This window comes from Protopterus annectens, chromosome 3.part1 (assembly GCF_019279795.1).
Source record: "Protopterus annectens isolate FY-2018-M chromosome 3.part1, PAN1.0, whole genome shotgun sequence".
Classification (NCBI taxonomy): Eukaryota; Metazoa; Chordata; order Ceratodontiformes; family Protopteridae; genus Protopterus; species Protopterus annectens.
The window spans coordinates 1,869,185,123-1,869,208,558 of record NC_056732.1 but is presented as its reverse complement, the minus strand read 5'-3'; the positions used below and the strand labels follow the sequence as shown (position 1 = coordinate 1,869,208,558).

General features: G+C 44.4%; 1 protein-coding gene across 1 annotated transcript in view; it reads right to left on the bottom strand.

The window, feature by feature from the left end:
• Positions 1-9,538, bottom strand: part of LOC122797942 (zinc finger protein 665-like) — an 84,842-nt gene extending 75,304 nt beyond the window's left edge. Inside the window, exon 1 of the mRNA XM_044066462.1 lies at positions 9,430-9,538. Coding sequence (XP_043922397.1) covers positions 9,430-9,538 — 109 coding nt within the window. The remainder of the gene's footprint in view (positions 1-9,429) is intronic.
• Between the last annotated feature and the right edge of the window lie 13,898 nt (positions 9,539-23,436).

Here is a 23,436-nt window from a genome sequence, read left to right as displayed (position 1 = left end):
TAACTGCATAGGTAAACTCAGCCTAGGAGCAATGTCTGGTTAAGTAACCTTCTCATAGTTACACAGGAGGCAAATGAAGGTTGTGGGAATAAAACACTGGGACACAGGAAGCTGCTTTTTAATAGTCCAGAGCTTTAATCCTCATAAGTTGAGTAACGTGACAAAAATCCAAACATATTAGAAAAGTAGTTCTATGCAGCAAACAAAACAGTGTTTTTTTTTTTTTTTAATACAACAGTCATTCACTGTAACAGTCATTCACTGTGGTTCATTTCAATAGTAACCACAATGAACAAATCAGTCTGCAGCAGTTGGTCCCCCATTATTTTAGGCCTTGTCCAAATTACATTAATAATTTAGTTTTAAGAGCGATTATTCATTGTGGTTCCTTTCTACAGAAACCACAATGAACGATCGCTCCTAGAAATTAAATTATTAATGTAATCCAGACAAAACCTAAAATAATTGGGGGAACAACCTGCTCCAGACAGTAGACGGTGTCTTTTTGCAACGATCGCTCATTTTGGTTACTATGGAAATGAGCCACAATGAACGGTCACACTTAAAACTAAATTATTAATGTAATCTGGGAAAAGCCTAAAATAACAGGGGGGAGCAACTGCTCCTGAAGTAAAAAGGTTCTTCTTATAGCGACCGTTCATTGTGGTTACTATAGAAATGAACCACAATGAATGTAGGGAGTAGCTGCAAAGCAAGCAGGACAAAACTTAGCATCCCTCTCAGCCCCTTAGATCCAGAAATCTGGACATTTTTTTTAAATACTGCTCTTTCAAACTTAGAAAGTTGATAGAATAAGAAGTTATGTACTCACCATAACGTTCCATCTGAGTAGGTATCTTCATTTGTCTGCAACCTTTGGGATACGGATCCGATCTCGGATCCGAGCCGGCAACTTTTACCACAGCATAGATCCGAGCTCCTAGCTCCTCCCTTTACCCATAATCCCCTGCCAACCCTGACTGACCTCAGATCAAGTTTGCCCGATATAAGCATTGTTATTGTGCCCCGGAAGGGGCTTATCCAAGACAGATCCTATAGGTCAGGGGGAAGGAGGGGGGGATGGTTGCAGACAAATGAAGATACCTACTCAGATGGAACGTTATGGTGAGTACATAACTTCTTAATCTGAAGTAGGAACTTCATTTGTCAGCAATCTTTGGGACAGAGTCCCCAGCTACCTGAATCCTGGGTGGCCTTTATGGAAGAACATTCCGGAGCACTGCAGAGCCAAAGGATGCCCTACCTCTGGAGACAACATCCAGTTTGTAATGGCTGATAAAGGTATGAGATGAGGCCCAAGTGGCTGCGGAACAAATATCATCTAAGGGAACCCTAGATTTAAAATCCGCCGAAGTAGCGACGGCCCTAGTAGAATGAGCTCGGACTCCCTGAGGTGCAGGCCTTCTCGAACTCTGATACAACTAGCTATCCACCGTGATAGTGTAACTTTAGAAATTGACTTACCTAAACTTGTTTTAGCAAAGGAGACAAACAACTGGTCAGATTGCCTATGACCAGCAGTTCGATGAATATAAAAATGTAATCGTCTGTGCATATCCAAGGAATGCAGTTTGTACTCTCCTTTGTTCTGGTAATTGGGAAAGAACACGGGAAGATTAATAGATTGATTAATATTAGCTTCCAAAGATACCTTAGGCAGAAAGGACGGATTGATCCTGAGGTAAACTCTATCTGGATGGAAGGCTAAATACGGCGGTTTAACACATAGAGCCTGAAGTTCAGAGACCCTTTTAGCTGAAGTAATGGCCACCAAGAAGGCCGTCTTCCAAGAGAGGTATTTAAGATCAACTGTAGCTGCCGGCTCGAAAGGGGGGCTAGTCAAGGCTTGGAGAACCAAAGACAAATCCCATGGGGGTACTACCTCCCTGACCGGAGGTCTGAGAAGGAAGGTACCCTTGAGGAAAGCTTTACAAAGCTTGGAAGTAATTAGAGGGCCCGATTCATGCCCTACATGATAATGCGAAATCGCTGCTAGTTGTACCTTGACTGTAGAGCAGCTAGCCCCTTGTTGAAAAAGGGTAGTTAGGAAATCCAAAACCGACGTAAGAGGCGCTGTGAAAGGATCCAAGTGATGGCGCTCCGCCCAGATGGAGAAACGTTTCCATTTACTTCGATAGACTCTTCTGGTGGAAGGTTTATGTGCTGCTACTAGGATGGCTTTGACTGGTGAGAAGATTCCGGGAGTCCTTATCAGGAGTGGAACTGGAGCAACCAAGCAGTCAGCTTGAGGTTGACCAGGTTGGGGGCCGGAAGACCCAGAGGGTGAGTAATGAGATCCGGGAGTGGATCCAGAATCCATGGTAGATGAATCAGGTGAGACCACAGGTACAGGAACCATGTTTGACTAGGCCAGAATGGGGCAATGAGGATCATTTTGCTCCCCAGCTGACTGGCTTTCTGTAAGAGTTTCAGCATCATGGGCAATGAAGGGTAAACGTAAAGGAGACCAGAAGGCCAAGCATGTACTAGAGAGTCTCTCGGGGACTCCCCCTGAGGGGGGATTAGAGCGAAGTAACTATTGCATTTGGTATTTGAAGGAGAGGCAAAAAGATCGCAACAGGGTTGCCCCCCATTGGGCAAATATTTGTTTCGCTACTAGAGGATTGAGAGACCATTCGTATGGAGCCAGAATCGAACAACTGAGCCTGTCTGCTAGGATGTTGGACCATCCCGGAATGTGCGTTGCAATAAGAAAGCGGTTGGTGGAAATCGCCCATTCCCACACTCTCATGGCCTCGCGACAAAGAGGATAAGACCTGGTTCCCTCCTGTTTGTTGATGTACCAGACAACCGACATGTTGTCAGTTTGTACTGCAATCGTCCCAATCGGAAGAACGCTGTGAAGTGCCTGCAACGTCAAAAGCACCGCCCTCATCTCTAGGACACTGATATGCAACGAGGTCTCTGTATCGTTCCACATGCCTTGGACCGTTCTGCCTGAATAGTGCCCCCCCTCCCACCCCAGGCGAGAGGCGTCCGTGGTCACTGTGGCGACAGGGGAAGGCATCGAGAATGGTCGTTCTGTGTGGAGACTCAGGGACTGGAGCCACCACATGAGCGACCCTCTGCAAGCCCTGCTTAGGGGAATAGGATGGGACAGGGGGTTGCGAGACAGGAACCATTGTACTTGGAGGGTCCACTGCAGGACCCTCATATTTAGGTGGGCTAGGGGCAGTAGAGGAATAGCTGCCGCCATGGACTCTAGAGCCCTCAGGATCAATTCCGCCGGTGAAGCAGGAAGTCTGAGAATGGCCTGGACATGCAACTTTAGGTTCTGAAGCTGATCGGGAGTCAGGAAGGCAAGCATTATTCTGGAATCCAATCTTGCCCCTATGAAATCCTGTGTAGGGACCAGAGAGGATTTGGTCATGTTGATAGTCAACCCTAGACGTGGAGCAAGGTTGAGGAAATAATCCCTGCCTGAACAGAGCAGATGCCTTGTTGGGGCGATGAGGAGCCAGTCGTCCAGGTACGGAAAGACCTGAATTCCCTGAAGCCTCAGGTGGGCCGCTATGACCGCCAAGACTTTGGTGAACACCCTGGGGGCTGAGGTGAGACCAAAGGGAAGGGCCCTGAACTGAAAGTGACTGGCTCCCAGCTGGAAGTGGAGGAACCTCCTGGAGCGTCTGTCCACTAGAATGTGGTAGTACACATCCTTGAGGTCTATCGAGCACATCCAGTCGTTCTCCCGTAATAGGGGAAGAATAGATTGTAAGGTGACCATTCGGAACTTTTCTTTGGGTACTGCCAGGTTCAGGAGAGAAAGAGATCGAGAATGGATCTCAAGTCCCCCATCTTTTTTGGCACCATAAAGAACCTGGAGTAAAACCCCGATCCGAACTGATCTGGGGGGATGGGTTGGATGGCTCTTTTTTGCAAAAGCTGCTGAATTTCTGTAGCAGCTGCCTCCCTTTGATTGGGGGGTACATCGGGGAGGCTTTTGGTTTTGGGGGTTACAATAAAAGGAATTTGGTAACCTCTGGATATGATGCGAAGCACCCAGCGATCTGTTGTTATGGACTCCCACATTGCTAGGTGCTTCGAAGGACGCCCCCCGACTGCCTCCAGAGTGGAGCAGCCGGGCAAGCCCTCAGGGGTTCTGCGTGGGCCTCTCAGAGAAAGATTCTCTGGACCCAAAATTTCTGGGACCCCCTCTGCCTCTTGGGCAGCATCCTCCCTGTCCTCCTCTGCCATAAGAGGACTGGTTGTCCGGAGCAGACTGGGACTGATGCGATTTTCGGAACCACATCTTCTTCTGACCCTTTTGGTTCTTGGAAAAGGACCTCTGGGGAGCAGAGAAGCGGACTCCGATGGCAGACAACGTCTTCCCATCTTTCTCACTCTGGACTAAAGTGTCACGAACGGTTTTGCCAAACAGTGCAGAACCATCAAAGGGGGCATTCGCGAATGACGCCTTAAAGAGTTCCGAGAAGTCACAGTGTCGGAGCCAGGCCGGATGCTTAATTACCAGGCCGGCTCCACCAGCTCTAGCAGCTCCTTCAGTGGCGTGTGACAAGAGCCGGATAGAGGTGTTGGAAACTGAACGTAGAGTAGACATTCGGGAGGAGTACAGTTGCTTGTCTCCTTCCGACATGGACTCTGGGGGGGAATGCAGCGTATTCTTTTATTAGATCTCACTGCATCCGGATGACGTGTGCCATATAGTTCAGCGCTCTCATGGAGACGGTTGCTGAACTAAAGACCCACTTCCCCAGGCGGTCCATCGCTCGAGAGTCCTTACTCGGCGGGTGGACCGCAGAGCTCTCCTGAGCCAGCTCTCTCTTGGTGGCCGCCACCACCAACATGGCATCCACAGGGGGACCTCTGCTCCAATGGGTTCTTTCAGCAGGGGAACTCAGGATTCTATCCGGGCGCTTGGGGACTGGCTCTACAGTGTCCGGCTCCTTCCAAGCCCTGGTAGAAATAAGGTCCACCAGGGGGACGGGGGGGAGGGGACACCCAAAAGGTAGATGGCCCTGCTTCGAACGCCTCTAGGAATACGGACTCATCGGAGGAAGCCTTGGGGGCAGACCACCCTCCCCTAATCCTGAGCATTTCCATGATGTCTCTAAAGGAGACATCCTCGGGGGGTGACCTTGGGGAGCCTTCCCCTTCATCTAAGTCCGTATCTTCAGTAAGGGACTCAGGTGAGTCCACGTGCCTCCTCTTACACTTGGCTTTGTGAGGGACCTCCTCGGGGGGGGCTGTAAGAGGAAGACTCACCAGCAATATCACGTTCCAAAGGAACACCCAGAGACACTGAAGCAGGCTGTCCTGAATGCCGGGTGATGGGAGCCCGGACCAGCTGAGAGGGAGTGCAGGGGGGAGCCGAAGCCAGGACAGGAGGTCTGGATGCACTCAACAGTGCCCTCTCTACCACCGTGAAAGCCGAGGGGGAGCTACTCTCAATAGGCTCCGAGAGTCGGCTCCCACTCGGATCCGAAGCGGGGACCGGATCCGGGACAGAGACCTTCAGATCCGAAGGATCCATGTGCTCCGACCGGGACGGAGCAGAAGTCACACAAAGTCCCTCGGATCCAAAGCTCAGCCCACGGCTCCGAGAGGTCGGATCCGACAAACTCGAGGGACCAGTTGGAGCCGAAGTAACCAGTACTGTCGGCTCTGACCCACCCCCCGGATCTGACGCGGCTCGGCTCCGAATGCTCCGAACCCGGGAAGCGGGACGGAGAAGGAGCAATTGGTGCACAAAATGGGGTCGAGCTCCCCCCCGGAGGGGGGGGGGGAGGCAAGAGCACTCCCATCTGCAGCTGGGCTTGGATGAACCTCCTCATCATCCGGTCCATGTCTGCATCTGACCTACTGAAGGTGGACCTCGACGAGGCCACCGAGGCAGACCTAGAGTGTCGCCTCGATGACCTCAACGGGGACCAGGTCGCCTCCTCCCCAGGTCCTGGTGAAAAACAAGGGGACCGGAGCAGAGGAGGAGGTGATCCAGAAACCCTGGATGGAGAAGCCCACTTGGTGGGCGGGGCCGAGGAAGAGACCTCGGCCCACCGCTTATGGTGCTTCTCCTTCCTTTTGGTTTTTCTGGCCTCCCTCTCCTCTGGAGCCGAAACGGGAGGTTGAGTCCCGACCGGAGGGAAGGAGACAGGGGCGGCTACCACCGAGGGCTGGGTAGCGGCCACAGAAGAACCGGAGGCCGGAGCCGAGTCCAGGGACAAAAGGCCCGCCAGGATCAGCTTCGACCTCCTGTGCTTAAGTGCCCTGGGGTTGAACGATGCACAAATCGCGCATCCCGAAGAGAGGTGTTTAACCCCAAGGCACCTAATGCACCGGGTTCGGTGCATTTTGAAAAGATGGCTTTAGGGGCCTTCGACATGTTGTACAGAAAACACACTCAACTAGGCCCCTACACACACCCCAAACACACACTACGAACCAGCGAGGGTAGGGAGGAAAAAATTCTACAAAAAAGATATAAAAGGGGGAACCTGAACAGTCTTGCACTCTCACACAAGAGAAAGTACTAAAAAAACTCAAGTTTTTCTCACAAAATTCACTGAACTACCAGGAGCTCGAAATCCAGCTTGTAGGCTTGAAGTGCGGCAAACTAGATCTGAGGTCAGTCAGGGTTGGCAGGGGATTATGGGTAAAGGGAGGAGCTAGGAGCTCGGATCTATGCTGTGGTAAAAGTTGCCGGCTCAGATCCGAGATCGGATCCGTATCCCAAAGGTTGCTGACAAATGAAGTTCCTACTTCAGATTAACAGGTTTTGTATTAGCATGAATTTTCTAAAGGGTATGAAATCTGAAACTGAAATATCTGTCATTATTTTCCAAGGTCATTCTAATGATTTGTGACTAATATGGCATAAATACATAATTTTATGAAAAAAAAAAAAAAAGAACAAAACCTGTGCTGCCAAGTGCTCCAGATTATGCGGAATGCAATGCATTTAACACAGAGAACTCTCAAAGTTCCGCTGTTACACATTAAGAGTGTTGGTTCCACTTTGCACATTCTGATTGGCTCACATACCACGAAAATAGCTAATCAGTATACAGGTAATATGAGCCAATCATAGGGTGATTACTGATGCAAAGCGAGCCAATCAAGAGAAGTGGAAAAATAATCAAGAGACTTCCGGGTGACAGTTTTCATGCCTCTGCGATGTCGTGTTGCTGACTGTCACAAGGTGATACTGTAGCCTTAAGTCTCTCCATCTGACACTCCCCAGCATAAGAAAAACTGTGAAATTACAAGCATTCTTATATTGTTTATAATAAAAAATGAAACTTTTACACAAACTCTTTAAAATGAGAGCACTACAAAATGCCTGTCAAAGAAAAAAATCTAATCAGTGCATGTATAATAGCATCCAGCCTTTTGAGTATATTATAATTTTAGTACGTTCTGTGGCTGAAAATTGTTAGCATTAATTGTTCTGCTAATCAAATTACACAAAATTAAACACGAGTTGTTGAGCAAAACTAACTTTGTTTTGAACAACTGTACTCAGTGTTCCTATATGCCCTTTCAGAAAAGGAAATTGCTATTAATAAAAAAAAAAAAAAAAAAAAAAAGGTATGTGACCAATACTAGTTATAACCATTGCAGGACTGTGTCTATGCACGAAGTTGTCCATACAGGGTAGTCTGCACAGAGATGGGTAAAAAGGACTCCCAAGTAGAGATATTAGGAATGTGTGTCTGCACACCTGATTGATTTAAACTTTCAGGATAAGCACAACTCTGAACCCAAATTTTTAGTTTCTTTTTGTACTGTCCAGGATTACCTATCCTGAGTTATACACAGAGGCCTGCAAACTAGGCAAAGTCTGTCATCTTAGTATGTTTTTAGAGGGGTAGGGACATTCTATCAGTTTTTTCTTTCATTCTCCAGTGTTTGCACTCTATGTACGAAGGCAGAACAGTTTACTAATAACTTCAGGAGCTCACATAAAAAACAAGAAATATTAAATTATTTTGCTGAGTAATATGATTCAGTATTATTTACCACAAATATCAGTTGCCTTTTGTGTATTACAGTGTATTAGTGTTGTAGAGGAGAGGGGAATTCTCTGCTGTGCATTTACTAGTAGGAGGATTCTCGCAGCTTAAGTGTTTTATGTTTACAGGCCTGCACCTTGAACTCTCCTTCCTCACTGTCTGTAGCAGGCGGATAAGCTTGCTAATACCCTCAGCTAGGAGCTCACAGGATGGCAAAAATGAGGTACCTTATACTTATAAGTATGTATTTTTTGTGAATATCTGTTAAAATGGTTTTAAAACTGATTGTGTAACTGACCCTTTCAATGTGGAACTTCAAGGAACATGTACATTGTAAGACTCAAAGTACGGATTTTTCCTTATAATGAACACTTGAGAGGGTACTGTTTAAGAAAATCATGCAAATTGCTCAGTGGAAAAAGTGCTTAATCTTGTGCAGAATCGCTGCTTTTGCTTTTTGACTGTAAGTGAATGATTTGTCACTGATTGTGTACTTAGTAATGGTAGCATTTTTCTGATTATACAGTACATTTTTGACTTCAGTTACATACTTTTTTGTACAGTGTTTACTCTTTCACATATACTTCAACTTACTGATTTTGCTTGAAAGACCACTTCAGTTTGGCACCGTGAAAATGGTGTTTTTTCGTGCAGTGTGAAAATAGGGTGTTCACATTTTGCCTGTTTGTCAAACATTGTCAGGGTCTGTGTTCCACACTGCCTTCTCAAGAGGTTGAGACTTGTGAACAAAACTATGAGGCAAAAATCTGGACATTCTGCAAGAGGACCATACAATCAGAGTGTAGTTGACCATGGGAGCCAAAATAGAATTGGAATTGAGGATATACAAGATATTTAAATGAAAAAAGACACCATGGGTGTGAATGTAAATGATGTGGTAAAGTGGGTGTGACTTTCGTCAGCTGTAGTGTGGACCCAAATTTTAAATGCTGGGATTGTCCATTTATGCAAACTGGGTTGTACCATCTACTGTACACCAGATGGAGTGTATCTGGATGTTCCAACAAAATCAGAGGGGGAAGTATTAGTAGTCTTAGCAGAAGCTGAGGAACAGCCTCTTAAAGCTATACATTCAACTAAAAAACTGCCTCAGAAGGTACCTGCTAACTTATGGGTTAACAGGTATATTAAAAATCTATAGAACCAGTAAAAATCAAGTTGAATTCATCAAAATCTCTCCCTAGAGTTCCAAAATATCTATTGAAACTGCACAGCAGGGAATCAAACTTGTAATTCTGTCTGATACAGCAAGGAATAATAGTGCCAGCTAAAAGCCCTTGTAATACTCCTACCTCCCTGTAAAAAAGCCGAAAATGATACATACAGGTGTGTGCAAGATTTGAGGGCTGTAATAGGTTTGTGCAAGATTTAAGGTCTGTAAATAATGCGGTCTTACCAACTTTTCCTGTGGTTTCAAATCCAGCAATGATACTAAGTTGCATACCACCTACAGCAAAATAGTTTTCTGTAATAGATCTTTGTTCAGCATTCTTTTCTATACCCATCCACCCTAAAAGTCAGTTTTTGTTTGCCTTTACTTATCAGAGACAGCAATATACAGGGACATGGTTGACACAAGGGTACACTGAATCTCCTTCATTATTTTCTCAAATTCTAAGAAAAGATTTGGAAAATGTGACATTTCCAGGTGGGTCTGTGTTAGTGTAGTATGTAGATGATTTATTAATAGCATCTGATTCTTTTCAGAAGTGCCAGCAGAATACCCTACATCTTTCAACCATCCTTCCAGGGAAAGGGCATAAGGTGTCAAGAGAAACAGCTATGGTCATCTCAGGTATGTTATCTTGGTCACTTGATATCTCAAGGTAGTAGATGGGTATTACCATCTCATATTAAGGCAAATAATCCCCACGTCCAACTACCCAGTGTCAACTTAGATCTTTCTTTGGCATGGCAAGGTATTGCAGACAGTGGATTTCTAATTATGCAGAAATTGCTAAACCTTTGACAGACCTTTTAAAACAAGATACACCAAAACCTCTCCCTTGAGATAGCAAATAGGAAAATTCATATCAAAATGTAAAGCAAGCTTTAGCTACTGCCTCAACTTTAGAATTACCAGATTATGAAAACACTTTTATGAAAGAAATGGATTTGCTTAGGGAGTGCATGCATAGAAACATGGGGACAGTTAGCTTCCAGTAGCTTATTACAGTACAGCACTAAATTCTGTTGTAAAGGGATTTCCACCATGCCTAAGGGCAGTCACTGCTGCTGCCATTCTAGTCAATCTAGCACAATCACTGGTGCACAGGCATGATCTTACACTAGCTGTCCCTCATTCTGCATCGTCTCTCTAATTTAGAATGAAAACTCAGCCACTATCAAGTGTACGTTTAACTAAATATGAGCTTACACTTTTCTGACCCATCCCTCTCGTACACAGCCCTGTTTTTTAAATCCTGCATCCTTATTGCCTAATGATGACGGTGAGCCTCATGATTGTCTGTGTGTGTGACTATCTGCTTTCTCCAAAAAATGACTTAAGGGACACTCCTATTGTCAATGCTGAACTGGACTTATTCGTAATTGGTTCCTGTGGAAGAAACCAAAAGGGACATCTCACAGCTGGGATCTCTGTTCTGAAAATAAAATACTGCTTCAGCAAAGATTAAAAGGGGTTTCATTCTGCCCAAGTAGCCGAGTTAGTGGCTCTGCAAAAAGCTTGTAAATTAGCTAAGGGCAAAACTGTAAATATTTATACAGACAGTTGTTATGCCTTTGGAGTGGTGTATGACTTTGGTCAGCTTTGGAGGCCAAGAGGTTTCCTAACCTCATCAGGTACTAAATTCAAAAATTATAAATATATAAATGATTTACCAGAGGTCCTTTTAATGCCTAGGAAAGGTGGCTGTAATCAAATGTAGTACCCATCAAAAGGGTGTGGACTAAATCACCCAAGGTAAAAATTTGGCAGATAGAGCTGCTAGGGCAATTCTAGAGACAAATTATAGTTTTCATTTAAAGTTATTGCAAAGGTCTGATACTGATGATGTGTACTGATGATGTGTTTGACTTTCAGTCTTTCAAGCTGAAGCATCACAGGGAGAAGTTCAGAAGTGGCTCAAGGATGGCTGTATTAAATTTTCTGACAGGATATAGCAACATCTGGACAGTTGACTGGTGGAGCCTGCTTCCTTGCTACCTTACCTGGTAAGGGCATATCATTTACGGGCCCATGCAGGCAAGACAGCTTTATTTAATCAAATTACCCAAAGTCAGTATGCTCCTCATGTCTCCTCTTTGATACTTCAGTATGTTAATAACTGTGTAACATGCTTAGAGTATAATGTTAGCAAAAATGCAAACATTAAGGCTGCATGCTTACCACCATCTTGCAGAACTTTCTGCAGCTAAACTTTGATCAAATGCCAAAAGTACATAACTAACAGTATGTTTTGGTGCTACTGTGCATCTTTTCCGCATGGGTAGAAGTTTACCCATGTCAAAAAGCAGACTCCATAACTGTAGTAAAAACAAATAATATAAGATTTTATTCCTAGGTTTGGTGTGCCTTGTATTATTAACAGTGACCAGAAAAACCCATTTTAACAATTCCCTGATAAAGAAATGATGCAACATTTTAATACCAAATTGAGTCTTCACTGTCCCAATCATCAACAATCATCTAGATTTTTAGATGGGGTTGGGAGGGTGGCTTAATGGCCAAGGTGTTTGGCTTACAAACACAAGGTGTAGGGTTTGAGTCTCACAAGTGATAATTGGCTAGGCTTAAAATGGCTCACAAGGGCAGTTAGCTTAGTACTAAACTATGAACCTATAAACCTAAGATGGTTAATAGGACCCTTAAAAACAAAATTTTAAAAATGTTTGCTAAAACAAACCTTAAATGGCCTGAGACCCTTCCCTTAACATTAATGAGCATGAGAAACTTCTTAAATGCTACAAGGAGTTGGAGTCCCTATAAGATTTTAATGGGAAGCCCTATGGCCCTTCCAGCCATTCCCCCTATGTCAAATGAAAAATTAAGTCTGACGGATGTGTTATATTATCTTACAATAAAAGACTTGTTAATTTTACAGCAGTATCACAGAACTGTACAAAAAGCTCTTCCTCAACCTCCTGACCAGCCCTGTCAACTGCAGCCGGGTGATTGGATTTATGTAAAGGCCTTTCAGCAAAAAAAAAAAAATGCTTACAACCATGCTGAAAGGGACCTTATCAAATACTGTTTACCACCTTCACTGCTGTAAGCTGTGCAGGACTACCAACCTGAATTTACTCATCTCATTCTAAAAAGACCTGTGGTGTAGGGCCCCCAAACAAATCATCGTTGCCAGCAAAGAATGATCAAAGTGTAAAGGACAAATCATCTGCCCCAGTGAAAAATTAAGGAAAAAATCAACTTTGTGATGAATCCCGCGACAACAGATTTTTATTACTATTTCCATTTATAACCTGGTGAAGAAAAATAGTTTTCTGCTGGTTCTTTGACAATCTGCTGTGGACTAAAATGTGACAGACTGCTGGGTGTGATCACCATTCTAGGGCAGGGATTCCCAAGATTCCAATTCCTTCATCACAGGTAACATTTAAAAAAGATCTTACTGACATTAATCTAACTTGGCATGATGTGACTAATTTTTCAAAGGTTGTGTCTCTTCAGCTTGCAACTACAAATCATAGAGACACATGTTATGCCAGAAATGGGACTGTGCCGGTGGGAGTCAGCAAATTAAATGACACTAGACATGAAAGTATGCCAGACCCTTTACAGTTAAAAAGCTATGACTGGGGGCATGGCACTGGTATGATAGAGGATTGATACTACATCTGTGGTGATTGTACCTACCCCTGGTTACCCACAAACTGGTCAGGGTGTTGCTTTGGGGACTATATTACTCCCATTATACAACATTTGAGAACCCTCCAGCAGGCAGACTGAAAACTAAGCTGACAATCCATTGGGCAGAACAAGCATTTTCAGCTTTTCTTCCTGTGTATGGAGTGCAAAAGACAATGCTTAAAATCATCATGCGTGCTCAAATTCTTCAAAAATTAGCAAACTATACTTCACAACCCACCAGAAGGGCAAATCAAGAGAAGACTAAAATTCAAACTGTGGTGCTACAAAATCGACTGGTGTTCAACAAAATGCTTGCAGCAAAAAAGGGGGGGGGGTCATGTGCCATCATAGGAAGTCATTGTTGTTCTTATATTAGTGACTTTCATGATGAACAAAAAAAGTGTGCCAACTGTATGGAGCAGAGGGCCAAAGATGTGGACAACACATCTAAACAATGGCCAGTTTTTGGATGGTTGGGCAGTGCATTTGGTAACCTGGAAATTAGTATATTACAAGGTATCATTAAAGTGACTGGTATTATTCTTTTAGTTGTTTCAACATTTTCTGTTTTAAAAGCTGTAATTACTAAATGCTTGACCTCACCTGCATGCGAAATGTCACTTGTACCTGATAATGAACGTAAGGTAAATAAAAATTCAGTCACTGCAGATAAAAAGAAGTTATGTCCTTACCATAACGTTCCATGTGGAGTGTTCATCTCGCCTTGGTTATTACACATGGGTTCGGAGCCGATCCTCGGCTCCGTGCCGGCCGACTGCAAGCTCTGCATCGAGAAGAAGCTCGAGGACATCTAATACCCACAATCCCCCTCTGCCTTTACCTCAGATCTAGTTTGCAAGCAAACCAGACATAAAGCACGCACACATGCCACTATATACATAAAAATACATATATACAAACATACCCAGAGTATGATAGTAACAGTACTACTGCAACAGCAGAAGGAGAATACTCCAGACCAGGCACCAAATCGAACGCTCTTCCTAAGGGTGGGAAGGGTGGGAGTGTAATAACAAGGCGAGATGAACACTCCACATGGAACGTTATGGTAAGGACATAACTTCTTTATGTGAGAGTGTTCAATCTCGCCTTTGTTCTTACACATGGGTAGCGGCCCTAGCTCCATGATCCTGAGGAACTCAAGGGAGAACGTTCTTGAGCACAGTGGAACCAAAGGTTGCCCTATCCCTAGAAACCCTGTCCACTTTGTAATGAGAGATAAATGTATGTGGTTTAGCCCAAGTAGCAGCCGCACAAATAGTGTCTAAAGGTAAGCGAGCTGCGTGAGCCAAAGATGTAGACACTGATCTGGTAGAATGTCCTCTGGGTTTTGCAGATAAAGTTTGGTCAGAGGCTTCATAAACATATGTGATACAGTCAGTTAGCCATTTAGAAAGAGTTCGTTTGTAACTGCAAGACCCTTTCTGCTGTCAGCAAAAGCTACAAATAGTTGATCAGATTTCCTGTGATCTTTTGTTCTATCCAAATAAAATCTGAGTTGTCTATGGACGGCCAGTTTGTGCAACATATACTCCAATTTATTAGAGTGGTTTTAAAGAAGGTGGGTAATTCAATGGACTGATTGATATTACTAGAAGAACAAACTTTGGGAAGAAAGGATGGATTAGTGCGTAGGGATACTCTGTCAGAATGAAATATTAAATAAGGATGTTTGACCGAAAGGGCCTGAAGCTCAGACACTCGCCTAGCAGATGTAATGGCCACTAGAAATAATGTTTTCCATGACAAAAATTTCAACGTGCAACTTGAAGCTGGTTCAAAGGGTGGCAACATCAATTTAGAAAGCAACAAATTTAAATTCCACGGTGATGTCGGACTTCTGACTGGTGGTCTGATATGAAAGGAACCTTTTAAAAGGCTTTACAAAGTCTGTGAGCCATAATAGGCACCACATTCTTCTATATGATAGTTAGAAATGGCAGCTAACTGTACTCTTAAAGTAGCCGGGAAGCTCCTTCATGAAATAATTCAGTCAAGAATTCTAAAACCTTGTTTAACGGAGCTGTAACAGGGTCCAACTGATGTGACTCCCCAGAAGACAAAACGCTTCCATTTACTGGTGTAAGTCTTTGTAGTGGAAACTTTATGAGAAGCTACCAAAATATCCTGAACGCCGATGTAAGGGAATTGACCTGGCTAAAAGGGAAGCGGAGCAGCCAAGCTGCTAGATGGAGAGATTCCAGGGATGGGTGAGGAACTCCTGACGAGTGAGTCAGTAGATCTGGCTCTGGGTCCAGCATCCAAGGTCCCGAATGCGTGATGCAATAGAAAGGGGAACCAAATTTGACGAGGCCAGAACGGAGCAATGAGAATTATAGTCCTCTGAAGGTTGTTTGCTTTCTGTAGAAACTTTGCAATCAGGGGAAATGGAGGAAAAGCATATAGGAGACCCGGGGCCAATCGTGCACCAGCGTCCTGGGGACTTCCCTGGAGGGTAATAGGGCAAAGTAGCTCCTGCATTTGGCGTTCATTGGAGATGCAAACAGATCGCAGGTAGGCTGGCCCCATTTGCGAAAAATCCTTCGCAACTGACTGTTTGAGGGACCACTCGTGAGGCAATAGTATTGCTCTGCTCGGCCTGACGGCTATGACGTTGGATGACCCCGGGATGTGCGTTGCGATCAGAAAGCGAACGGTGGACTCTGCCCATTGCCAAATTCTCATGGCCTCTCTGCATAGTTGGTAAGACCTGGTTCCCCCTTGCTTGTTTATGTACCAGACTACGGACATGTTGTCTGTCTGAACTGCAATGGTCCCTGGAGGAAGAAGGGGAGCAAAGTGTTGCAACGCCAAAAACACTGCCCTCAACTCCAGAACATTGATGTGCAGATTGTACTCCAGATTGGTCCATTCGCCTTGGACTGTCTGTCCCTGAAAGATGCCCCCCCACCCTATCAGGGAAGCGTCCGTGGTTATCGTTGCTGACGGTGTGGGTAGCACAAATGGTCTTCCCGGATAGGTTGCAAGTCTGTAACCACCACCTTAGGTGTGATTTGCATGTTTTCGTTATCAATATTTCGTGAGTCAGTGGAAGTTGTTGGAATGACCATTGTGCAAATAAAAGCCATTGTAGCACTCTCATGTGCAGTCTTCCCAATGGTATTGCTATGAGAGAAGCTGCCATGAGACCCAAAACTTTCAGAACAATTTTTGCTGGGGACTTTCTGGACGACAGCAGAAGGGAAATGTTGAATTGAAGTGCTACTATTCTTTCTGTCGGAAGTTTTAGAACTAACTGACGCATATCTAATTCCGCTCCTATGAATAAGATATGCTGTGATGGCTGTAGCAAAGATTTCTCGAAATTTACTGAAATGCCAAGGTGTGTACAAAGTTGTAGGGAGTAATCCCTGGCTTGTATCAGTTGACGCCTGGTGGTGGCAGACAGGAGCCAGTCGTCCAGATACGGAAACACCTGGAATCCTAGGCGCCTCAGATGAGACGCTACCACTGCCATGCATTTGGTGAAGACCCTGGGGGCTGTGGTCAGGCCAAAGGGCAGGGCTCCAAACTGATAGTGACTGGCTCCCAGCCGGAAGCGCAAGTGATCTCTGGACGCCCTGGCCATTTTGATGTGGTAGTATGCGTCCTTCAGATCTATTGAGCACATCCAGTCGTCCTTCCGTAAGAATGGAAGGATCGATTGATGCGTGACCATTCGGAACTTTTCCTTCTTGACAAAGGTGTTGAGATGACTTAGGTCCAGAATTGGCCTCCAGTCCCCTGTTTTCTTTGGAACTAAAAAGAACCTTGAGTAAGTTCCGAATCCTATTTGGTCCGCTGGGACTGGTTGGATGACTTTTTTCTAGCAGCTTTGAAATTTCTGTAGCTGCTGGGTCTCGCAGATGGGGTGGTACATCTGGGAGTTTTCTCTTTGGAATGGGGGTGGATAGAAACGGGATTCTGTAACCTCTGGTAACAATGCTTTTTACCCAATTGTCTGAAGAAAGGTTTTGCCAGGCCTGAGGATATAAAGCTAAGCGACCCCCGACTGCCTCCAGAGCAGGACAGTCGGGCCTCCTCTCAGGAGTGCTGAAAAGGTTTGCCAGGGAGGTTATCCCTGTCACCTTGGTTTTCGGACCCCTCTGCCGCCAGGGCGGCGCCATCCACCTCTGCCCCCTTTCTGCCTCTAGAGGGGGCATCACCCTGTGTGTTTGGAAAAGATCCTTGGGGTTTTCGAAACCACATTTTCCCACCAAGTTGCCCTTTGGGGTACGGTCTGGAAGGGGCGGAAAAACGGACTCCGACAGCAGACAGAGTCTTTCCCTCCTGTTCACACCGGGTAAGGGTCTCCTTTACTTTAGGGCCAAAAAGTGTGGCTCCATCAAATGGGGCGTTAGTAAAGGAAGACTTGAAGGCTTCCGCAAACGAACATAAGCGCATCCAGGATTGCCTACAAAGAGCAATCGCTGAAGCCGCTGCCCTACTCGATCCTTCGGCTGCATAGGATATCAGCCTCATGGACGAGTTCACAATGGACGTAAGGGTGTTGAGATGCGCTGTAACTTTCTCTGAGACAGCGGCATCTGTAGCACCCTGGAGGGTATCTCCCAACTCTTTGACTAGATCCCTCTGTAAACGTGTAAAATGAGTCAAATAGTTCAGGGAACGCATAGAAAGCCGCTGAACTGAAAATGCACTTCCCGTATCTGTCCATGGTCCTAGAATCTTTGTTAGGCAGATGGACAGATGAGGAAGACTCCGACATCTCCTTTTTCGTGGCCGCTGCCACCACCATGGCGTCTACTGGAACTCCTTTGGTAAGGTAAGCTTTGTCCTGTGGTGCCGTGATGTACTTATTTGGCTTCCTAGGGACTGGTTCCACCGTGTCAGGAGTCTCCCACGCCCTTCGAGCAATTAATTCCATTAACTCATCAAAGGGCGGAGTGACCCAGGAGGAGGAAGGACGGGCACCAAATGCCTTCAGCAAAACTGACTCATCCTCAGAAGGGGGGAGGGCTTGCCAGTCACCTCTCTGTTTAAGGATCTCCAAGATGTCAGAAAAGAGACATCCTCTGAAGGTGACTTAGGGGACCCTTCTGACTCATCTAAGTCAGTATCAGATGTCAAGGATTCTTGTGGAGAATCCAAGTGTCTCCTCTTACACAGTCTTTTCCTAGGGACTTCTTCGTGGGGAGCATCCGAAGAAGCCTCCGAGGAAGAGGGGGCACCCTCCATGGGTGGCTGAGACACTGGTGCCCGACGCTTGGACGTGGCCGTGGGTGCAGAGGAAGATAACGGTCCTTTGCGGGGAGGAGAAGCTGTACCTGCTGATGTGGTTGTCTGGGTAGACAACACCTTCCTCATGAGGTCGAAGGCCCCCGGGTCCCGAGTCGAGGTATCTCCCGGTTCCGAAGAAATGGGAAGAATCCCCGAAACAGGAGCCGAAGGCACCGAGGACGGAACCGAATCGATCCGTGCCGAGGCCCCGAGAGGGAGAGTCGGAACCGAAACATCGGTCCGACTCTCGGTCCCGGAACCAAGGACAGATCTTCGGCCCCGAGACTCCGGTACCGGATCGGATGGAGTCGAGGTAAACGGTGCCGACCGAGAAAAAGACGGTTCTGGCACCGAGGGCTCCACAATCATCAGGTCAGCTTCTTCCGGCTCCGAAGACTGAACAGGTCTCGGAGGAGGAACAGATGGAGATAGTGGCAGGCCTTCAAGTCTCGACATCAACTGAGAGGAGACCGAAATAAGCTTGGACAGGGCCGTATGCTCCATAAGTTTCTGCACCACACGGTCCACGTCGGTGTCGGAAAGGGCTCTAGAAGAACGAGTCGAAGGGATCGAAGACGGAGCCGACCTCAGCAGAGTCGGTGGAGGGAGCGCCGTCACCGGTTCCAAGACTCGAGGCTCGAACTGCCAACAGTTGAACACTCGGCCCCGAAGTCTGTGGAACCGGTGATCTAACTAGACCCAAAGAGCTCGGAGCCGATGACTTTGGCTCCGACGCCTTCGACCCCTTCGAAGACTTGGATGCCTGGTCTGAAGCATCCAGAGCCTCCTGGAAAGAGGGTTTCAGCAATCCTCTATCCATCAGTTTCCTGCGCCTATCTGTCATGACCCTCCCACTAAAAGAGTGACAAATAGAGCAGTCCTCTTGTAAGTGGAGAGGGCCAAGACAGTAGACACAGGAACTGTGGTTGTCTGTGACCGACATTTTTTGGCCACACTGACAACGTTTAAAGCCAGATTTCATCTTTTCAGACATATTGAGAAATGAAAAAGACAGTCCAGTCCAGTAAAAAGTCCAATCCAGTAATAGTGTCAAATCCGGAAACAAGAGTCTGTTTGATAATAGCTAAAACAAGTCTACCACAAGTTTTTAGTCAAAAATGTCAAATCCGTGATAACTGCCTAAAGGCAATACTATAACAAGTTTCTAGTCACAAGCCCAAGAAGGGGTAGGCCCCGAAAAACTCTAAACTCGAAAGTTAACTAAGTTAACTATTCTAAGTATCGAGAATTCCTAATGACTCACACACCTACTCTTATACTTTAAGTAACTAGATAAAATTCTCTGAAATTTAAACAGAATAGATAAAAATCTTATCTGTACAGCCTCGAGCTAGTCTCCAGCGATGCGTATGCAGCAGCGGCAAACTAGATCTGAGGTAAAGGCAGAGGGGGATTGTGGGTATTAGATGTCCTCGAGCTTCTTCTCGATGCAGAGCTTGCAGTCGGCCGGCACGGAGCCGAGGATCGGCTCCGAACCCATGTGTAAGAACAAAGGCGAGATTGAACACTCTCACATTAAATATTATGATGCTGAAGAATATTTTATCAAATTAAAAATAAAATGTAATTGCTTGTACTGTATGACACTGAGCGTCAAATGGGGGATTGTTAGGGAAAATGTATTTTCTCATGATTATTCTTCACGCAATGCATATTAACTAATGAGTCAAATAAAATGTTTATAATTTATTTACGTTAAAAAGCAATATGTAGTATGGATGCATGATTACACAAATCACAGCTATTAAGTTGTAGTTATCTTTGTTTCAAGTTTTTTTATAACTGCATTTTAAAAATAAGCTATTAACAGACAACAGAAGGTAAAGAAAGCGCTGAAGGGGTTAAGAATCTTACAACAAAGTCTTGGTTCTGGAATATTCATAGGTTCATAGGTTAGTACTAAGCTAACTGCCCTTGCGAGCCATTTTAAGCCTAGCCAATTATTCCTTGTGAGACTTAAACCCTGAACCTTGTGTTTGTAAGGCAAACACCTTAACCATTAGGCCACCCTCCCAACCATTTCTGAAAAGGAGGCAAGAAAAGCTATGTGAACAAGATTTTCTGTGAGCTCTGACCTCCTTGGGAGTTGAGGGATGATTGATTATAAGGAATGTAAAGAGATATTGGTGCTGAAGGCACAAGGTTGAAAAACAAAGCAGGTTGCTAAGCCAGGTGGCTTATATTTCTAAAATATTGTTACTATAAACATGGTTGTTAAAGTGTCCACATGCAGATCTAAGCAAGATGCATGAGGGTCCATAGAGACTCTAACTGTTAATTAGTATAAAATGTCAAACTTTGCATGTATCTTTCTAATAAAAATAGTATATAAATTCTGCATTTTTGTTGCTTGGGGAGATTGATTTAAAAACTTTGCAAAGGCAATCTCTCAGTGCTGTGGTTTGTTTGGTTATAATAAAAAAGTACTTTGCACATCCTAAAGTGTTATTCTTGACTCAAGACTGACAGACAAAACCCCTTGTTATTTATGTATATTTTTACAGCACTGTAATAACTCTAGTGCCGTGACTTGGATCTGAACTTTGGTATTGCTGCAGAGCAGGGTGGAACAAATCTTAAGGGCCTAGCACAGAAAGTTCTTCTAACCCTTATAGACCTACCACTGAATCAGGAGAGACAGTCAGGTACTCTGGCAGCCTACCTTAATATCATACCACCACTTATATCTGCAACAATATCCACTGACTTTGCTGATTCCTGCAACAGGACTCATATAGCCTATCGCTCAAGTATTACACCTGCTAAGCATGTGAAAAGTTTAAGTACCTAGTCTCTAATTAATTCCTACATATACTTTGCACACCATAAAGTGTCCTGTATAAATTTTGCTAGCTGAAAACTACTCATATGGAATGTTCTCATGTATATACACTGTACTGCTTGTACAATATCTTTGATTTGGGAATGATTACTTATGTACATTTTTTTCACCAATTGTACAAGCTGCCAATAATATGTACTTAATGTCTTTATTAATGTAAATTCCGTATTGTATGTGAAATGTCTTATATGTGGAGCTTTTCTCCCCGGGACTTCACTGAAAATTGGCACTTCTGGCCCAGCTGGACCATCCCAGTAAACAAATGTAAATAAATACACAAATAAATTGCAGGTAGGATGTCATCTTCCCATGCCATGGAGCTGGGCAGGTACCTGAGAAAATGGGAACTATTTTCCTGCAATATTATTTCTTAATAATTCTGTCAAAAGTTTCAACAAAAAGGGATTTACAAGGTACTCCAAAGTATCAAATGAAAGCACACACAATGTTGGAAAAATGTGCACTGAAATTCTGTACCCAATTAGTACTGATTAGAGATATTAACAGAAATATCACATTTATGCATACTTAATATTAAAAACTAAGTATCTGCAAATCATTAATAGTTCTATACAAATCTGTATGTTATACCTACAGAGGTAATAACAATAGTTGTTTTAATTACAATAACATTTACTTTATTCATTTATTTGTGTGCGTGCATTCACATCAGTTTCATGCCTGGCAGAAAAAAATAACACTGTTATGAAGATGAGTGTGCCAAGAACAAGCTTTTTATTTACACCTTTTATAAGTTTTTACATTTCTCAGTATATGCACATTTGTTACAGGTATATTCCAAGGCTGCATTTTCAGTAACTTTAGCTCAGGCAAAAGTTTTCCCACACAAGAACTCCATAACTCTCAGAAGATGTAAAATTCCACTGAAGCTAGGTATTTTAACAACCTGCCTCTTACTTGTTCATTTCTTAAAAAGTAACTGTTCTGCCCAACTTCTTAGTACTGAATCACACAGCCTACCAAATTCAGATTCTTCAGTCTAAATCTTTATCTCCTTTACATAAGAATCTTTGGTCTCTCCAGGACCTTGTAAGCAGCAAATAGCAAATAAATGGCAAATTCTCCTTAGGCTTGCAATAATTATTGAACTTTGTTCTAACTATTGCCATTTTCCCCTTTTCAAGAAAATAAGGATTAAATTGATTCTTTCTCAGAGGGTTCCTATTATTTAAGTGAACACTTAAAGTTGGAAAAGCTGTTTAAATCGACCGTGTTTACCCGTAATGGCGAAATTCTGAAAGCACGGCACAGGGAAAAAAATCACTGGGCTGTTTTTGGGACTTTGCCATTTCCTGCACTGTGCTGCAAACTTGGAGTTGGTATATTTCAATTGGGGGGGGAATCAACAATTTTTTCTCTGGAAAAAAAATCACTGATCCGTGTGTTCAGCATTTTGGATTTTCGAAGTGTTTGGGTCGATTATACAGCGTTTGCATTTTAAAACATTCGCTGATATAATATAGACCCTTCTCAGAAATATGGAGAAAGCCTGCACACTAACTTTTCAGACTTCTTGGTTATTGTCTCGTACTGAAGAATTAATCGGGTTTCTTGAAGGAAACTTCCAGTTTCCTGCCAAGTTGCCTTGCAATTAGAGAATTTTATGTAGCTGCAGAGGGAGCATTATTTGTAGCAATGAGTTATACTTTTGTACTTGCGAGCACAAACTCATGAAAAGGACTATACTCCACTTCTGCAAATATATTTCCCCAATTCTGATGTCGAGCAATGTTTGGACATTTGTCAAGATACTCTGTAAACAATGCAAACATTATGGATGAATTTCACCTTACACTAGGTATGTAATATTGCTGTCTTTTAGAGGTAATAAAGCAGCCCAGACCAGCTGGTATAATGGTCAAGGTCTTCCCCTCCCATGTACAAGGTTCTATCCTGACCTCTGACCAATGCCCATTTGGAGTTTGCATGTTCTGACTGTGTCTCCGTGGGGTTTCTCCCATGCCCAAAAAACATTCATGTCCAAAAAAAATGATGAATGTTTTCATCTCAAAATCTTCAGTGAACTGAGCTGTGGGCAGCAGCACAGACTCTACATGGTGCCCTATAGGAGGAAGACCAACCTCTATGGGCATCTATTGTGGTGCACAGTAAGTATCCTCAAGACAGGAGAACACGTATCACAGACTGCATGCTGTGGCAGGGCAGGGCTAGTCACTCGACGGTGTAAAATATGGCTCTAGGTGATTCGGTTATGTTTACTAATGTTGCCAAAATAGACATGGGTTGTTACGCGTGATAAGTGGGTTGAGGATCTGACCTACGCCAGGGATCCTTGCTAATGGTGGGAGGGGTATATGTGCCCCTATTGGCCAGTGTGTGCCTGCCATAGAGCCAGCAGCCCTGAGTCAATAAGTTATTGGCCGGCTGGTATCTAGTTGCCCAGCCTGGGTTACCTGCAAAAGCTCTGT